Raw genomic sequence first — 17,982 nt, 5'->3', positions numbered from 1 at the left:
CCACCAGGCCACTAAAATTTCCTCATGAAAATTTAACCATGAAACTATTACATGCATTTTTCAGAAAAAAAAAAAAAGGCTCTTTCAAAGTTTAATTACAAAGAATATTTTACAAGCTGGATTTAAAAATTCTTTTAGAATTGATGACTATGGGGAAAAAAATGCTGTCGAGAAACACACCAAAATCTTAACTGCAGTGAAAAGACACAGGACTTTTTATACTTCTCTGAGTTTTATAAATTTTCCACAATGAGTATGCATTAATTTTTTAATGCTTAAACTTAAAAATATATATATTTATTGTACTTCTATCAAATAACAAAAATTACGTGACTCTTTATGTTTGTCTTTTTTACCAGGAAGCTCAAGATCAAATTCATCTCCCAATCAAAGTGACTAGATACCCTCACTTCTCAACAGTATTTGATATCTAGTCTTTTCCATGGCTTTTGTTGCCTATTTCTTTTTAACAATCTCATTGCAAGTATCTTTAATTACAAACCACCACAATTACTCTTTAGAAAGAGATACAATGTAATAAGTATATAATTTATTTATATAATAAATTACAGTGCTAAATAATTGCTAATCATGTGTGAGCCATTCTCTTTACCAGTATCATGTTCATATCATATACAAATAACTAAAACTCTTTACAAATCACAAAGATCCAAGAAAGCTAATAGAGAACAGAGCAATAATATTCACCTGTAAGGAAATAAACAAACATCACATTTTCTTAAGCTACCTCATCATAAATGGTCAGGTACTGAGAAGAAAATGAACTCTCCACAGCAAGGCCTAATTCCACTTATCTGTCTTGACCATTTAATCTCTGCAATAAAGAGTAAGACACAACTTATCAAAAAAGGAACCTAAGAAGCAGCAGGGCGATATTTCCCTTTGTAAAAATCTAAGCTTTACATGCCCAGCAGGAACAGCACTCAATTACTGATAAGTTCCCTCTCACTCAACAGCGGAATGTAACTGAAGCAAACGTGTCAGAGAACCAGCCCAGTCATCTCAAATCATGCATGTGTAGACAGCTGCCCTTCCCTGAATCTCAGGTCCCATGAGCACCGTTTGCGTCACTTTTGTAGAAATATATCCACAACCTGGAGACTACAGCAGACAGCACAGAGGTCAGGAAATTTCCTGTACCAAGAACTGCCAGGGAGATCAGCCATATAACTCGTATTTACTCTTGATCTGCAATAAAAATACGTCCACAGCCAGACAGGGAAGGAGGAAGATAGGAGAAAAATCAGGCTTGTGGTTTTCTACATATTTATCAGGAAAGGAAAATCAAATATAAGAACTTGAACAGTCTGAGACCAAAGTCGGAAAGCAAAAGCCACTAGTACACAATGGGACCTCAGCAATGTAGGGAGCCTGGACTGTTTCCTATACAGCCTCACAGCAAGCAAACAAAGCTGAAAATGATTTCAGAAAGCACTCACAGGCTTTCAAAAGTCTGCTCCTCCCAGATCTTCAAACCAGGGAGCAGCTCTCAGAGATTAGCATCGGAGAACTGAGCATTCTGCTACCACGGTGCTAGATTTGCTGGCAGTGCTTTTTTCCCCCCCATCAAGGGCAGAGACCAAATTCTTTTTAACTGTGTCACCAAGCACATAACCCACTGCACACAAGAGGTACTCAAAAACATCTGTTAAATTAAATATTGATTCCTATTTGTACTGACCATTACACAACCTGGTGCCTAGACTGTTTGCTTAGAGCTTAGTGAAGAATTCTCAGAATGTTTCACAAATATCGCCTTCCATGTATGACATGAGATGATCAAACAAGATGACAGGATGTGGAGACACCAAAAAGAGCCATAAAAAGAGGAGCGCACCATTCTCTAGCTCCAAAGGCCAGCACTCCCAAGCCCCAACACGAGCCCATCATCAGCATCCCCAAGAAGCTCTGTTCTTGCGGTCACGTCCTCCAAGTCTCGCCCCCTCAGCCCTTCCTCACTTTCAGAGTCTCTTACACACAGCACAGCTTCTCGTTCTTACCTTCAGAGACTCACACTTGCATATCTCAAACAGTCCCTCTCACACATTCAGTGTCACACTTAGGGCCACTCTCACACAGTCTCCCTCACACTCACAATCTCCCTCTCAGTCTTTCTCACACTCTCAGTCTCTCTCACACATGGACTCACCCTCACACCCGAGGTCTCTCACATACACACAGAGTCTCCCTCACACTAACAGCACCACCTTCACACTCAGGGTCTTACACACTCACAGACTCACCCTCAGAATCAGGGTTTCACCCACATGCAGCCTCCTTCTAGTCCAGGATGTCTGTTTCTCTGTCCCTCTCTCTCTCACACACACATACTCAAACAGAGTCTCCCTTACAAGGTTTCTCCCATACTCTCAGCGTCATCTCACACCCGGTCTTGCACACTCACAGTCACCCTCAGACTCGGAGTCTCTCTCACACACACGGAGTCTTTCTCCCACGCTCAGTCTTACACTCAAGGTCTCCCACACTCCTGGAGTCACCCTCACGCTCAAGGTCCCTCTTACACGCCAGCGTCACCCTCCGGCACGCTCTCACTCGCAGCGGCTCTCACGTGCCCCCGCCCACCCTGCTCCGCGTTTCCGGTCCCGCATCCCGCACGCGGCGGCGGCGGCGCCGAGAGGCCGGCCCCACAGGGTGCGGGCCCGGCTGGCCCCGGCCCGGCTACCCCGGCGCGCCCGCCAGCGGCCCGTTACCTCACGGTGGCCAGTCGCCGCCAGGATGCTCTGTCGCACTGCCGCCCCGGCCTCGCGGCTGCTCAAGCCCCGCCCCCGCCACGTCACCCGCCGCCGGATCGCGACAGCGCGCCGCGTCGGGACAGGGCGCCCGGCTCCGCGCGGGGCTGACGGGCGGCGGCGCTTCCGGGCCCCAGGGGCCGCCGCGGCCTCAGGGATCCGGCGGGCTGCGCTCCGGCGCCCGAGATGCGGTCCCAGCGTCTGTGGGCCACGCCGGGGCCCAGCTACCCCCGCTGACTGGATGGCTGCTCCTCACCCTGCACAGAGGCACTCCGGGCCTCCGAGGGACACAATATGGGGACGCTCCCGCGGAGCGGCCCCCACGCCCCGTTCCTATATGGCCCTTGGCCTAGGCCCCGCACCCAGGGGGACCCCATACAGCTCACACAAGGAGCCCTAAATAGACTCCATACCCCGTTCACAGCCAGCCCTCTGCCTAAGGACGCTAGAAAGACTCAAGACTTGTGCTCCCACAGCTCAGACTATCAAACATCCATTAAAGCCCCCAGAGACACATGGACACTGTCAGGCTTCCATAGCCAACGCCAGGCCTCCCTGAGCCACAGGCTTGAGGACATTTTTCCATCTTCCTCCTGCCTGACCCTGTTAACACCCCTCTTGGGAGAGCTGCATCCTCCTGTCCCCTTCCTCTCCCTCTGGTTGCTCCTCCTCCATCTCCTTCTAGGGCTCCTTTTCCTCTGGTACCTCTGGGGCTCTGTCTAGGGCCTCCTGACCTCATGGGTAACTGAGCCCTTCCCCTTAGCTTCCTGTCCACACCTCAAGCCAAGCCTCTCCCCTGGACCATGGAGTCATTTCCCCCAGACACATGTTCACAACTGCACCTCCTCTTGGTCCATACTGATCACATCCAAACCCCTGCTCCTTGCCTCACTACTGACCCAGCCAGAGAGGGGCAGCACCCTAGACCTTTCTTCCTCTCGCCCACCAGGCCCTACATCTCATGGTTTTCTCCTCCTCAGCCATAACAGCTTCCCAATCCCTATCCTGCTCCCTCTAACCCACCCCCACAAGCTGGGGGGTGCTCCTAAAATACAAATTGAAATGATTTCGTCTCTCCTGTGCCTAAATATTCTTCCAATCCTCCTCTCTATAGACCTGAGATGATGAGCCTTGAAGAGCCCTCACTGGTGCTGCCCTCCTGTGCTCAGACTTGGAATACTTTCCCTAAGTGTAAATGAGAGTATGTTATTTGGAGTCATTAGAATCTGACTCTTTGCCCCCTGGATCAGTTCCTCAGGCCTCCCTGGTCAGGCAGAGGAAGGGCTCTGGACACTTGTGTCACCCAATGGCAGCTAGACCACCTGTCCTTACGACAGCTGCATATCCAACCTGCCAGCTCGCAGACCTCTGGCTTTGCTGTGATAGCAGCCCACCAGCTGAAAGCCCACTATGTACCAAGCACTGAATGGGATGTTCTCCAGCACCATTAATGTTCCTCAGAACCACTCTGCATGGTACATTTATTCGTCCCCCTTCTTCACATGAGGCTCAGGGAGGTCTGGAGACTCCCCAGGCTACATGACTGGAGCTGGTAGAATTCAGATTTGAGCCCGTCTGCTCGTCCTGAAGCCTGCTCTGACTCCATGACCTCTCCCTGCAGTTGTGAAACTGAGGGTGGCAGTGGTGGGGCTGAAATGGATCAGAGGTGAGTGGGTGGTTGCAAGGTTACCACAAGGGGTGGCATGGGTGTGTGAGTGTTAGGACAGAGCTGGGAGTCAGACTGGGCAGGGCCTAGGGGTGAGGGTTTGCTCCCTCTCATGTTATCACCCTTTTACCAAGGCCAGTGATACGGCTGGACCTGTGTATCCCTAGGCATCCTCTCTCTGCGACCCTCTCTGGGCCACCCCTTCTTCCAGGTTTGGCCAGTTAACTGGTGAGGTGAGAGGGTTCAGAGTGCCCTCTAGTGGCCCAAGGTGTATGGAAGCCTGAAGCCCAGGCTGGCCCAGCTCTGTGGAGGAGGTAGGAACGGGGCTCCTATCACCTATACTGGCCCCTGGCTCTGGGCTCTGCACCACAGAACTCAGGCCTGGACCCCATCCCTATGCATGTGTCCCTGTCTTAGACTCTTTCTGTTTCTCTGGATTTATCCATCTCCATTTGGTCCTCAGTCTCTCGGCCCCTGCCTCTGCCCATTTTGGTCTCTGTCCATATCAGTCTCAGCCTAGTCTCTCTTCCTCCCTCAGTCTCACTCTGTCCCTAAAGAGGCACAGATGGTGAGCAGATGAGCTGAAGAACAAAGTAGAAGGGTGGCGTCCTAAAAAAGAACTCTAGGTTCAAAGGATTCTGAGACCTGCAAGTTGAGAAAGGACAGAAGGCTGGGAAAGGGAGTCCAGCCAGGGTGACCTGCAGGATTGTCTTTGGCCCCTAGCTCTGGGGTGGCACGTGGGGCCTGCTGACCAGGCAGGAACAGGGGGAGCCGCATTCCAATGGGAATGTTTCAGGTCATGATTCTTAGTCCCAGGAGGGGAACTAGATTCCAGGAGAGGGGTCAGGAGGATGAAGCCCAAAGAGGTGCACAGGGGCAAAGCTTTGGTGCTGAGAGACCCATCAAGCCTTCAGGAAAGGTCTAGCCCCTGATTACTTGCCTCTCTAGCCCCCTCACCCCTCCACTACCTTCCTCCTCTCATGCTCAGAGCAGAGAGCCTAGACCAGGGCACTTTATAGCATCCAGAATACTTTTATTGCCAGAATCGAGGTACAGCCTGCTCAGAGCCCCATGTGGGGCTCACTACTCAACAACAAAGGGAGACACAGATGCTGGGTATGTACGCAACAGAGAAACGTCAGCTCCACAGAAACCTTGTGGGAGAGCAGCACAGTTAGCCTGACTCTGGCTTTGGAACCCCACCCTAGAGGCCACACCCAAGTCATGGCCTATAGCTATTGCCTACTTGGAGACCACTGCTACCAAGGCAGATCGAGATTCCTTAAGCTTGTTATCCATGCAGCACCTCTGGGGCAGACAGAAAACCCTCAAGGGGCCCCAAGGCACCTGGCTCTCAGGGGCCCACTCAAGTTTCTGGGATAGTCCCTGCAGAATAAACACCACTGAGCTGCCTGGTGGGGGTAGGTGCTGGAGAGGGTAGGCAGGAGCCCTGCCTCCTCTCAGCCCTGTACCCCATTTGGGTGCTAGAGGGACCCTAGGGCAGGGTCACAATGTGATGGTGGGGTTAGCAAGAGGGCAGCTCAGGGCAGCTCTGAGTGGCCTTGGCTGCTTCCTTGTGTTCTTTTTCTTCATGAGTACCTAAAAGGCCATGGCACTGGGCCCTGCTCTCATCCTTGAGCCACAGTCCCAGGGCAAAGGGAGCCACCATCAATACTGTAGCCAACAGCCCAACCAAGGGGGACAGGGCTCCTGGGACACAGCCCCCAGAACTGGGGGGCTATCTGATGCCCAATCCTGAGCTAGGCTGCTCTTAGAGGTGAGGGAGGTAGGAGTGAATGCTCTAGGGCCTGGGAACCATGAAGAACAACCCACCCCTGCCAGCAGGGGGAACCAGGCTGCCCCCAGGAAGCCACAGTCAGGCTGTTGAGCAGCTAGGCCACAGGGAAGCCAGCAGCTCCAACCACCCTGGCCAGTAGCAGGTCCACCTGTGGTCAGTGTGTGGGAAGGGTCACCCCAGGGTCCAGGAGCCCAACCCTGGGACCTTTGTGGGTAGGGTTACAGCTCAGTAATATCCCTCGCAGGAAGGCTGAGGGGACAGGGCCTGGTGGGCGAGTGTGAAAAGGCCACAGGGGTAGGAGGAACACATGGCCCCAGAGTTGGGGATTGGGGCCAGGTGCCAGACAACCACCCATGAAGCCAGTCCTGAGGTCACAACAATTCCACCATCAGCAGCATTCTTTCCATCAAGAGTTCCTCAAGTGAGTCCAGACTATTTCTTCCTTCCTCATTCCCTCAGAGGAAGAAGAAACAACACTTCCCATGGCAGACATTTCACAACCCAAGACCCAGTCACAAACTGCTAAACACATGGGCCATGGCAGTCCCAGAGGCCAAGAGAAGCAACTGTGGCTGAGCCATCCCACAGTCCTGCCTGGCACAGGAATCAGGGCCCAAGGAGCACACGTTTCAGGTAGGCCAGAGTAGTGGCATTGGCCAGCATCTCAATGTGCTCACTGCCCGGAAGCTCCTGCAATGACACTTGGTGCTCCTGGTGGCTGCGCCAGGTCCGGCATTGCAGGGCACTCTGCAAGTTCACAGTGCCATCACCATCGCCAAAGAAGATTTTAGGGTCGTGGTCTGGAAAGTTCTCGTAGGAGAAGGAGTCTGGTGTGGGGACACCAGTACCATAGAGGCAGTGCAGCTGCACACCAGGCGGCAGTGTGGCTTCAACCAGCCCCTCTGTATCCTGTCGCATGAGCCAGCCGTCTTCAAAGCCAATGTCCTGGAAGAACCGGTGATAGTCCCGCAACGTGTAGTTGGTGGTGGGTGTGCGCACAAAGACCTTCTCAGATGACCAGGTATAGTTGTAGGGCAGGAGCCAGCTGGTAGAGACAGCAGACCGCTGCTGCTCCCGGATCTTCAGGGTACCAATGACCGGGATCCGGTTGTTGTCTCCTGCAGGGAGAGGGCTCCGGCCAGGTCAGTCTGTGCTCAGGAATGCAAGCTGGCTGGGCATCAAGTTCACCACTAGGCCCCCTGCTGGACCCCAACCAGTGGCTCAGTCAGCACTCCAGCATCTCTACACTGTTATCATCATTAGAACTCCCATGCCTTCATTGGCTTTTATTGTTTCCCTTTAGTTTTGTTATATCTGGGAAGCACTCAACCAAGATTTCTTTCTTTCCTTTTGCATTTCGTCCCCAAGGATTTAGGCAGCACACACCCACAGGGTGATTTATTGTGTAAACAGTACCCTCCTTGGAGGGAGCTCTTATCACTGGGTCTGTAGGCACTGATCTTGTTGAAGGTGAATCAGCAGGTTGGCAGCCCAGAGACATATTCTTCTTTCTCTTTTATTACATTGAGCTATGTAAACATTTTTCTTTTCCTAGGCTCAGACCTGCAGCCAGCCAGCCCTGGTATCATCCCACCCACCTGCCTGTCACTGACCTGGGCAGCCAGGCCTGCAGGAGACAGGAAAGGAGGGAAGGCTACAGACAGAGTGGCAGTCCTTCTCGCACCGGAATGCCAACAACACAAACATACCCACCAGCCAGTGAGACCCCTGGGAACAGGGGCCTCTGACCTGTTCAGGAGCCATGGCCACTCATCACTCTACCTCTCTAACTGACCACAGGACCACAGCTCTGCCAGGTGAGACCTGGCTCTAGGACCCATGATGAATGGGAAGCCACTAGCTAGGGGTCCATGGACTACCCCTCCTACCCCATCCCTGATCCCGGACTGCCAGGCCTGACAGAACACTTTCCCAGTATCTGAGGCAAAGCTCTAAGGGAACTCACAGGGAAGCTCTCAAAGGGCTGGGACCTGAACTTCACCATGGCTCCCCGACTCAAACTCAGGTGGTGCCCACATCTGTCGATTCAGGTCCAGGCTGGACAGAGTAGGTGGCTGTGATAAGTCCTCACTACCTCACTGCCCAGCCAATCCAGGGTCACTACTAGGAGAGGCACTGGGCCTGACCTGTTCACAACGATCAGTTAGCCAACAAGTAGGTCAGGCAGTGCTGGTGACTTGAGGAAGAAAACTCATCAGATACTTGGCACAGTCCTGGCTCATGGCTCCTAAAGTGAGGGCCCATGGAGCTCACACTCAGTCCTAGCAGAGGCAGGGAAGCCCTACAGCTGCTGCTAGCAGGTTCTGACAGTTGTGAAAAGGGAGGTGGATTAGGGAGGAATGGGGAACGAGGTGGTTTTCCCAACTTCTAAGCAAGCAGGCCCAGACAAACTGCACCTGCTTCCTCCCTGTGTTGCACACAGAGGCTCCCCGCTGCCACAGATGGAGGCGTAACTCATCAACAGGAAACTGTAGTCCCACCTTCCTTTTCTGGGGCAAAGGTGGGGATGAAGAAGTAAGGATGTGGGCAAGAGAGAGGGAGAAGGCTCCCCCAAAGAACTTTGGGCCAAACAAGTTAGGCCAGCCAGGCCTGAGCACTGTGCTTCTGTGTGCACAAGCAAGTACCTGTACGACCAACAGTTATGCCACTCCATGACATGCTGTAAGTAACGTACACAGACAACAAGGGTCATCCACTAGAGAGATGAAATTAGGAGTAGTGTTAGATTCTCTTTTGGAAAAAGAGATCTTTGGAAAAGAATACCACTCTGGAGAAATAAGGGTTCAGACCCAAGAGAAGAGACATGAAAGACATTGTACAGGGAAAGACAGGGTGCCATCCCCAATACCAACCCCCCATCCTGGACCAGGCAGGGTCTTACCTGAGGCCAGGACACGCAGGGTCTTGGCCACGCCCCCCCAGGGTGCACCTAGTGCCACGAAGGCATGGATATACTTGTCCTTCCAGGCCTGTGGCTGCCGCTGCAGAAAGTAGAGCATGTACATGTTGCCCATACTGTGGGCAACCAGCACCACGGGGCCCCCATACTGCTGGTGCATCTTCTCGATCATCTTCCGGAGGGCCAGGAAGTAGGGCCCATTTTCATCTGCAGATCAGAGCCAGGTGAGGGTCAGGGAGGAAGGGTCCTGGGGCCTGAACTGCTGACCATTTCTCAGGCCAGATCCAAGACTAGGGGGGTGGGGAGAGTGCTAAAACCCAAGTGGGAGTGGTCTGGTTTCCCCTCAGTTTCCATGAAGGTAGGAAACAAAGGGGCTCTTTTTCCCCTCCTCAGCCTCGTTATCTCTCCCCAGGGCTCAGGGCCCTAGAAATCCTGGGGTGAGGCATGGGGAAAGACAGGACACATTGACCAACGGTGGTAGCTATAAGCCCTGGGCTAGACACCAGAGGCCCAGGGATAGAGGAGAGCCCAGGGCAGTGGTGGCTGTGACCTCCTTGTCCCTATCTCCCAAGACTTTAGGGAGGAAACGAGGGTGACCACTTACTTGGGGCTCGGCGCCAGTCGTAGGGGGCCCCCCGGACGTCCTTATCCCGTGTGTAGCCCCAGCTCACCAGGCTCTCCACCATGGTGTGGAAATAGGAACCTGTAGACAGAAATGCATAGGATTAGAGAGGGTACAGTCAGTGCCAGCCACCTTTACCAAACCTGCCAAGGAGACTGTGACATCTACTGCTGGGAAACCCCTGAAGGAATGCTACAGGGCTCTGTGCCGACACTGATCAGAGACAGTTCACAGGCTACCCCTTCAAACTGACAGCGTTCCTCCCACTCTAGGAGTCCAGCAGAACCTCCAACCCCATTCCCTGGAGGGATGAGGAAGGGCTACATACCCACACTGCTTTTGCTGGGGTCCAGGAACTCCAGTGAGAAGGTGTTCCCAAAGCCAGGGACACGCACATCCACACCATCGGGAAATTGGGTGGCTCGGGATGTTCTGTTGTAGACCAGCCTGTCAGGAGGGGATACTGAGCTGGTGATCCAGAGGTGACTCTGAACTTGGTGTGTCCTAATACTGCCTGTGTCCTGAGCCATACTCCCTTCCCATCCTTAGGTTTGGTCAGATGTATACGGAGACCAAAAAGTAACAAAGCAAGTTTATAAAGCACATATCAGAGTAACCACATCCAAATGAGGACCCCTAACAAGCCTCACTCCAAAGACAAACCCCAGGACCTGAGACAATATTCCCTTCTCCTTAATGTCACTCACCCCAGAATACAGGTCTTAGATTTGGTTGGGAGAGGGAAGCGCCAGGCCTGGCTCTGCCATGAACATCGCACTTGACCCAAAAAAGCAGGCAGGCTAACCTCACAGGCTCCCATCGCCCCATCTCCACAGACCCAACTCCTGCCACCCGCCATAACACATCACAGGGCAAAGGAGATGGTGAGTGCAGCACACAACAGAACTGGATAGAGAGACTCCCACCTCAGGGCCCAAGCCCCTGTATCTGCTGTGTGGGTGGAAAGGCAAGGACTGGAGAAATAATGGAGACAGGAAGAAAGCTTTATGCCAGGCCAGGAACTCTGCTTTGGCCTCCCCTGATACCAAGGAGACAAATGTGCTTGAGAAGACACAGGCTAGACCACGCTAGACCTGCAGTCCCTGGTGATCCTGAGTCCCATCCCCCTTTAAAGATCAGCCACGGAAAGCAGACAGAATTCCCAACATTGGCCCAAATAATAGGCACTGGGGGCCCACCCTCTCCAGGGCAGTCTGTAGATTATCCCAGTGACCACTCAGCAAAGTGCAGAAAATTGTTCTGGAAAGTCAGTACAGCTCTGTGCTGGATGAAAGTCTAAACGGGTCAGAGGACCAATGAAGGTAGACAAGCCCCTCTCAGTATCAGCTCACACCTCCAATTGGCAGTACCTAAGACCACGTCTCTGGTACAAAAATAGACATGCAGACCAACAGCCCAGAAATAACCCTGCTCACACACAGAAGAGGAAAGAGTCAACAAAGCAGGCATCATAAACAACAGGGAAGGGCAGGGTGCCTGAGAGACAGCTAGTGTGTCTCCAAGAAAATTTATTAATTTGTGAGACTCCATTCAGCTCAAACATTTATTGAGCACCAGTTGTGTTCCTGGTTCTGCTGCTCTAAAAATAATAGAGACACAGTCCTTGCCTTCAGGAAGCTCAGTCTGGGAGGAAACCTTAGCTCAGCGCCACACTATACAATTCTGGGTTCAAGTCCTGATCTTCCCACTTATTGGCTGAGTGACCCTAGGCAAGTTTGTAACCTCTTTGAGCTTCCATATTTCCTTTTGTAAAACAGGTTTGAAAATAGCACCTGTTTTATAGGGTCGCTGTAAGACTAAATAAAAGAAAGTATGTAAACTGTATAGTGCCTATACTCAGTAAGAAGTAATTCTCATTACATTATTATCAGGGAAACATCCTTGGAAATAAGTTTGGCACATGATGAGAGTTAGAGGAAAGAGGCATGTGGCCTAGGGGAAGGAGAGGTTAACAGCTCTGGGGAGTGGCAGAGGAGACTTCACAGAGGGACTAGGCTCAGGTTTTAAAGGGTATACGGGAGGGAATTCATCAGGCAAAGGGTGTAGAGGTAGACTCCAGGCTGAAAGAACACCAGGTGCAAAGGCATGGAGACAGGGCACATCCCAGGAAGAATAAGCAGCTGGAGGGGGAGGTGTGGCCAAATCAGAGGCAGGGGAAGGGGTGGGGGCCATACTGAGGCTTTGAATAGGGCCTGGAGCATAGAAACCACATGCAGGGCATGAGGCACAAGGCCTGAATTAGAGAGAACAGGGACAAGAGCAGCAAGAAAGGGAAGAAAGTTCTGTCTGGGAGAGTGCAAAAGTGGCACCAACTAGACTGAGGAAAAGGGAAGGGAGAGAGGTCAGTGACCTCAGGGTCTCCTGAGGTGGGGACGAGATGGAAATAGGCTCTGGGGCCTCTTTAGGCTAGGTCGGCGAGCGGCACCCCATCTGTGCCCCAGCCCCCACCTGATATTGTCAATCCAGCAGTCAATGATGACAGGCAGCAGCAGTTCGAGGTTCAGCCAGAGTGTGAAGTACTTGTCCGTCCTCTTGGAGCAGAGGTAGTGCACAACTGTTGGCTTGTCCAGCTTTGCCTCCAGCTGGTTGCCCAAATCACCAGGCACTGTAGGGGCACACAGAGCATACGTGAGGTCCTGGGCCTGGCAGACTGGAGACCCTCGAGGCTTGAACCTAAAGGCCTTCTACCCATCGCTGTCCCAGGACATGGAATAGGCAGGGGTTGTTCACTCTGAGGGAAGGAGTGGGAAATATAATAGAGCATTGGGCCACTTAACCAGCCGAAATTGAATCCAGAGAAGGCACTGCAGGACAGGTTTGTGGAGTGGGGCAATGAACAGAAACAAAGTTAAGAGAAGCTCATACTGGCACCTGCTGGCCTATCAATGTCCCAAGGCCTTGCTAAAGGCCAGAGCCCAGTAAAATTTCAGAAGAAAGGTCATCTGGAGGGCCTTAGCCTCCTGGCACCTGGACCTTGTGTCAGAGATGGCTACCCTGAAACAACACACCATTCCAGCCACAGCCCAGTGGGAGTGGGTGTGACCCGGCCCCCAGGACAACTTCTCTGTACTGGAGCCAGCCTATCCAGCATACGCAGAGCCCTGGGGCCCTGTGACACTCAAACCCATCCCTATTGCTTCACTACCCAACATTCAAGGCCCTTCACTGTCTATTTACTCCAAGTGACCTTTCAAGCCTCACCTGCTCCCACATGCCACGCTCCCGACAACTTCCAAACACATCCCCATTTAGGATCCATGATCACTGAGTGAACAGCCAGTGCCTAGCTCTCCTGGGCATCCACTGGGCTCCAAGTGTGAACCCAGTCCTTCAGAGGGCATGCCCTTCCTGTGCACCATCCCATAGTGTCCTCAGGGTGGCCACGGGAGGCAAGTACAGCACCTGCCTTCACCTCCCTTTAAGATGTGGGTGCAGAAGTGGGGAGTCCTCAACAGGAACAGCCTCTGGATGACATGCTTGCGGACTGGGCAGCACAGTGCAGAGACCTTGGTCAGTGTCTCTATCAAAGAGGAAATGGCTGAAAGAGGAAGTCACCAGATCTGCTTTGCCTGCATGCCCTTCACCCGGGCCAGGCTGTATGGCCTCTAAAATAGCAGTGGTCACTTCCTGAGCCCCTTTGTGCCTAGAACTAGGACAAGAGCCATCCATGCGCCTTTTGTCTCAAATAACACTGGAGAGAACATCCTTATTATACCCCCTCTACAGATGAGACTGAGGTTGGGAGAGGTAGAAATAGCTTGCTACAGTCCCTTCCCCCCGCCCAGGGTCGTCTTCTGTATCACTTCTCTGGCCTTTGCTTCCCCTACCACTAATCAGGGTCCCACTCATAGAGGCTGGTCACCCTTGAATGCTGGTCCTCTGATGGTCAGGGTCAGGTCCCTGCTGTGTGCCCAGGAACAGTCCACTATAGGGTTTCCCAGGATTAATGCCAACAGCCTCACTCTCTGAAAAGCTGCGCAGGTTAGGATTCCAGTCATTCCCTGACTCTGGGTGGGGCCTGAGGCTCCTTTCCTGTGACCTAGGATAACCAAGAACTGAATGAACTGATGAGTGCAGTTAGCACCAACCCAGGCAATAAGGCTGCATGCTGGCCAGAGACCACAAACTTTCCAATGCCACACCCTTCATATTCAGAACTCCTTAGGCCCACCCATATCCTGCGGGCTCCCAGGATGAAGTCCAGATGACCCAACCAGTCACGAGCCCTGCACAATCCACTCCAGCCCCAACTCCACTCCAGACAGCCTGGACTGCTTACCTCCCTCCCTTTGACATGTAGTTCCCTCTGCCTAGAACTTTCTCCTGGCCTCAGCTTGAGCTGCATACTCCAGGAAGCCTTTCCTGACTGGGTCAGTGGTTCTCTGTGTGTGCCCAGCACAGACCTCATTTCTGTCCTTTAGGTTCCCAGGATGAAGTCCAGATGACCCAACCAGTCACGAGCCCTGCACAATCCACTCCACCCCCCACTCCATCCCAGACAGCCTGGACTGCTTACCTCCCTCCCTCTGATATGTAGTTCCCTCTGCCTGGAACTCTCTCCTGGCCTCAGCTCGAGCTGCATACTCCAGGAAACCTTCCCTGACTGGGTCGGTAGATTCTCTGTGCTTGCCCAGCACAGACTTCATCTCTGAGGATCATCCTGCAAGCTTAGGGAAGGCAGGGCCAAGTCTCCCCAAATCTCGTGGTGAACCTGGGCCCAGTATCCCCCTGGAGCATTTCCTGGCCCAGAACTCTTGGTGGGGTACCCCCTGGGACCACACTGACTGCCAACCCTACCCTTCCGTGATCTGCATCATCCCCATTAAGATACTCCCAGCAGAAAAGACCCTTGGGGGTCATGCTGCAGCAGACTGAGTATGTAACAGATACCTCAGCATGCCTCTGCCTTCAGGAGTCCTGGCTGGCCACCAACACATTAGCTCTGGGTGGGAGTGACATCCTGAATGGCATCCAAGGCCCTCAAGACAGAGGTCTCATCCCTATCCACCACCACAAAGAAACACTGTGGCTCCTGTACAGTTGCCGGAGCCAGGGCCAAGGAGAGGGTAGGCAGGGGAGGTCACCTAGTCCCAACACAGCCTAGTCCAAGTGGGTCTGGCAGGGGTATGTTCCCTGATAATCTATTCATAGCCATTGTTCCAATTCTTACCTCTGTCTTGAGCCATCCTCAGATTCCCTTGAGCCTCCTCCCTCAGGGCCAATGCCACCCATATGGTAAGTGTGGAGACAGCCTTGGTGGCAGGCTAGGAGAACAATCCTTTCCTCAAAGAGCTTCCTTTCAGTAATGCCCTCTGAACCGTGTGGGGCTGGAAGGGTCGAGAGAGAGAGCCTCCCAGCCAAGTCCAAGTCAAGCCCTAGCTGAAGCTCCCAGGAGCCAGCTCCGAGGCCACCCTACCCCCCACCAGCCCTCAGGAGTGGAGCCAAAGGGCTTCGGTCTTTCCAGCTAAGATATGGGGATAAGGCAAGGCAAGGCAAGGCTTCGGACTGACGAGGACGGGCGGACCGATGGGCAACCTCACGGTAACCCTCCCACTCGCCCCCACAATCTACATGAGAAGGTGACAAGAGGTTGACCACACCCGCGCCCAGTATGGCGGGAGATGGCCGGACCGACCCAGATGACAAGACAGTCATACGCTTCCCCACCCCGTGCTTACAGCAGATGTAAACCTGGAAGATAGCCCCGCCCGCACCCGGTCCTGCCCGACGCACAAGCGAACCGACCCACGACAGGACGCCCGCCTCACCCAGCACCACCGGCGGGGGACGTCCGCCCGGGACCGCCGGATCCGCGAGCAGCAGGAGCAACAGGAGGCCACCTGGGAGCAGGGCCGCGCGGTAGGGGCAGAGGCGGAGCCCCATGGCGTGCAACAGCGTCTCCAGGTCCGAGGTGCGGATTCAGCGATCCGGGCTCGCGCCTAGGCCCGGGCGGCGGCGACGCGCTTAACACCGCCGCCCGCAGCCTCCCACAGCGGCCAGGCCAATCAGGGCCCGTCTCCCACAAACGGCCTGCCAATAGATACTCGCCGGCCGGAGGGACCCTCCCAGTAGAGCTTGCCGCCCCGCCCCTGCTCATCCCGAAGCCGCTCCCTCGACCGCGCCGCGCGCCGAGCTCATCGATCGATCGAAGCTCAGCCTGGTTTCCACGCTCTCAGCCGCCAACGCCAAAGACCCAGCTCGCAGCTGGTGGTGCCCAGTCCAGCCTTTGGTACCCGAAGTCCACACTGCGGCAGCCCTCGCCCCCGATTCCTGACGCCTCCCTGACCTGAGAGCTGGAATGGGCCGGGCCGAGCGGGGATTCAAGGTCCAGTGCTCGCCGCTGCTGAGCGACCCCGGTCAAAGAAAGAGGAAGAAGGGGAGAAGTGAGTCTCGAGCAGTTTTTGGGTCTTAGGGGACCAGGAGTTGACCAGGACTTTGTGCAACTCCCGCACCGGTTCTTCGCACCCTGTCCCCAGGGCACCTAGGTTCAGGCTCCCTGACCCAGGGGTCCCCTGCCATCTGCCCAGGGTTAGGGATGCGGGTGGGACGGGTAGAGACCAGGTCAGCGTGTTTCGCTTCCGAGTGAGACGTCTGTCTGCCTGTTTTAGAGGCGCGGAGTGTGGAGTCACTCCGCCAGACCAAGCAGCTTGCACGTCGTGTTGAGAGTGGTCTTGAGCCTCAACCCTGCACCACGGCCCATCGGCAAATTCTCCCACACAACTGGAGGGGTGTTGGGACCTCGCGGTACCCCCCCTTCCCCCCCCCCCCCACGCAAACCTGGGGATCCAGGGAGGACACAGACTCCCTGAGCGAGGAATCGGGGGAGACCAGAGTGGTCAATGACTTCACAGCCGGCACCATGCATCACTCTGGGATAGGGGGACGAGTGTGTTTGGAGACTGGAGGTCTTGGTCCTCCATAGACCCCCTCCCGAGGAAGCGAAACACGCTGACCTGGCCTCTACCCAGTCAACACCCTAGTCATCCCCAGCTGGTCCCAAGACCTGTATCCTGCCCCTTCTTTCCTTCTTTCCTCTTGGTCAGTGGCTGACCCTTTCCAGCCTCTCTGAATGCTCCTCAATGAATCTACTCACCATCTTGGTCTGCCTCTCCTGTGTTCTAACAGTGAAACACATTGCTGGTTGGAGTACCCTACTCTCTTAAGGTCCAACTATCTCCCACTTAAGTCTGGCCCAGGGACCTCCCTCCCAAAACCCCTGCCTCCCTCACCTCCATCCCAAGCCCCAGCAAAGGGGTTTTTGAAAACCGATCTGGTGCATGCCCAGTGTAGGAGACCATAGAGACCTTTCTGCCAGGGCTCAGGACAGGCAGGAGTCCAGAGCCAAGGGTGAGGTAGGAAGACAATAGGGATCAGGATGGCCTGGGCTGCCTTGGACTCTGGCCACAGTCTGCATGTCTTGTCAGCCCAGCAGCCTCAGGTGACCATGGGCCCCTCATAGGGTGGTCCTGTCCTCGGGAGTGGTTCCCTGGTGCCCCACTCCCACAGACCCTGTAGATGATAGGAACCATGGTCATTGGGGGAGAGGGTGCCAAGGCCTGGTCAGCAATGACCTGTGTTGGCACTGGGGAGAGGGGCCAGGAGGTGAGGGTCCCCCCTTTTCACAATGACCCCGCCATCCACATGATCCCCCTGGCTGTAGACCTGGGGTCATCCTGGACTCTAGATACCTCCCTGACTCTCAGACCCACAACCAGGTGGTCACCAAGTCTGCCAACTCTACCATCCCAAAGTCAAACTACCCTAATCCCCATAGTAGCCTCCTCATTGATGTCCCAATTTATACCCTTATTCCTGTGGATTGTTCTCCACATGCCAGGTTGACACCATTCAACATTAAATCAGGCACCATCACTGTCCACCCAACCACACTCATGACCCTCCGTTTGCATGCATCGTGTGCATCTCATAGTGAGGACCCTGCAGTGTACTTTGGCCGTTTCCTCCAACTTCCACTCTCCCTCCTCCCCAGCTATCTCCTCCCCACCCTCAATGCCTTCCTTGCTGCCTAGAACAGGACAACCTCATTCTCCCTTAGGACTTATGCACTTGTTGCACTGGGACCACTCTGCAGCCCCCACTTTAGGGGACTCAACTGAGCTCTGCATTTAGGCCTCACCCCAGACATGACCACTGGCTTTGAAGCAGCCCCTCCCTGGCTCCCAT

At 54.0% G+C, this 17,982-nt stretch overlaps 2 protein-coding genes across 6 annotated transcripts in view; both read right to left on the bottom strand.

Moving 5' to 3' along the window:
- Window positions 1-2,864, bottom strand: part of SLC7A6 (solute carrier family 7 member 6) — a 33,899-nt gene extending 31,035 nt beyond the window's left edge. Inside the window, exon 1 of one of the 5 annotated variants that reach the window (XM_046680926.1) lies at window positions 2,733-2,864. Coding sequence is in view for 1 of the 5 variants with exons in the window: in XM_046680925.1 (XP_046536881.1) it covers window positions 1,859-1,861 (3 nt within the window). In the remaining 4 variants the exon portion in view is untranslated. Of the gene's footprint in view, window positions 1-708; window positions 831-1,858; window positions 2,556-2,604; window positions 2,626-2,732 lie in introns of those variants that run through there. The other 4 variants (XM_046680929.1, XM_046680925.1, XM_046680927.1 and 1 more) reach the window with 4 other exon arrangements.
- Window positions 2,865-5,453: 2,589 nt separating this feature from the next.
- PLA2G15 (phospholipase A2 group XV) lies at window positions 5,454-15,811 on the bottom strand. The gene is made up of 6 exons (XM_046680930.1): window positions 15,567-15,811; window positions 12,247-12,403; window positions 10,106-10,224; window positions 9,760-9,858; window positions 9,138-9,362; window positions 5,454-7,353 (listed from the first exon to the last, which is right to left on the bottom strand). Exons 1-6 carry the CDS (start codon window positions 15,679-15,681, stop codon window positions 6,842-6,844), a joined length of 1,227 nt encoding a protein of 408 aa, XP_046536886.1. The 5' UTR covers window positions 15,682-15,811; the 3' UTR covers window positions 5,454-6,841.
- Window positions 15,812-17,982: the final 2,171 nt, after the last annotated feature.

Source organism: Equus quagga, chromosome 13, assembly GCF_021613505.1.
Source record: "Equus quagga isolate Etosha38 chromosome 13, UCLA_HA_Equagga_1.0, whole genome shotgun sequence".
Lineage (NCBI taxonomy): Eukaryota > Metazoa > Chordata > Mammalia > Perissodactyla > Equidae > Equus > Equus quagga.
Note: the sequence above shows the minus strand (reverse complement) of the source record. Positions and strands in the feature narration are given on the sequence as shown.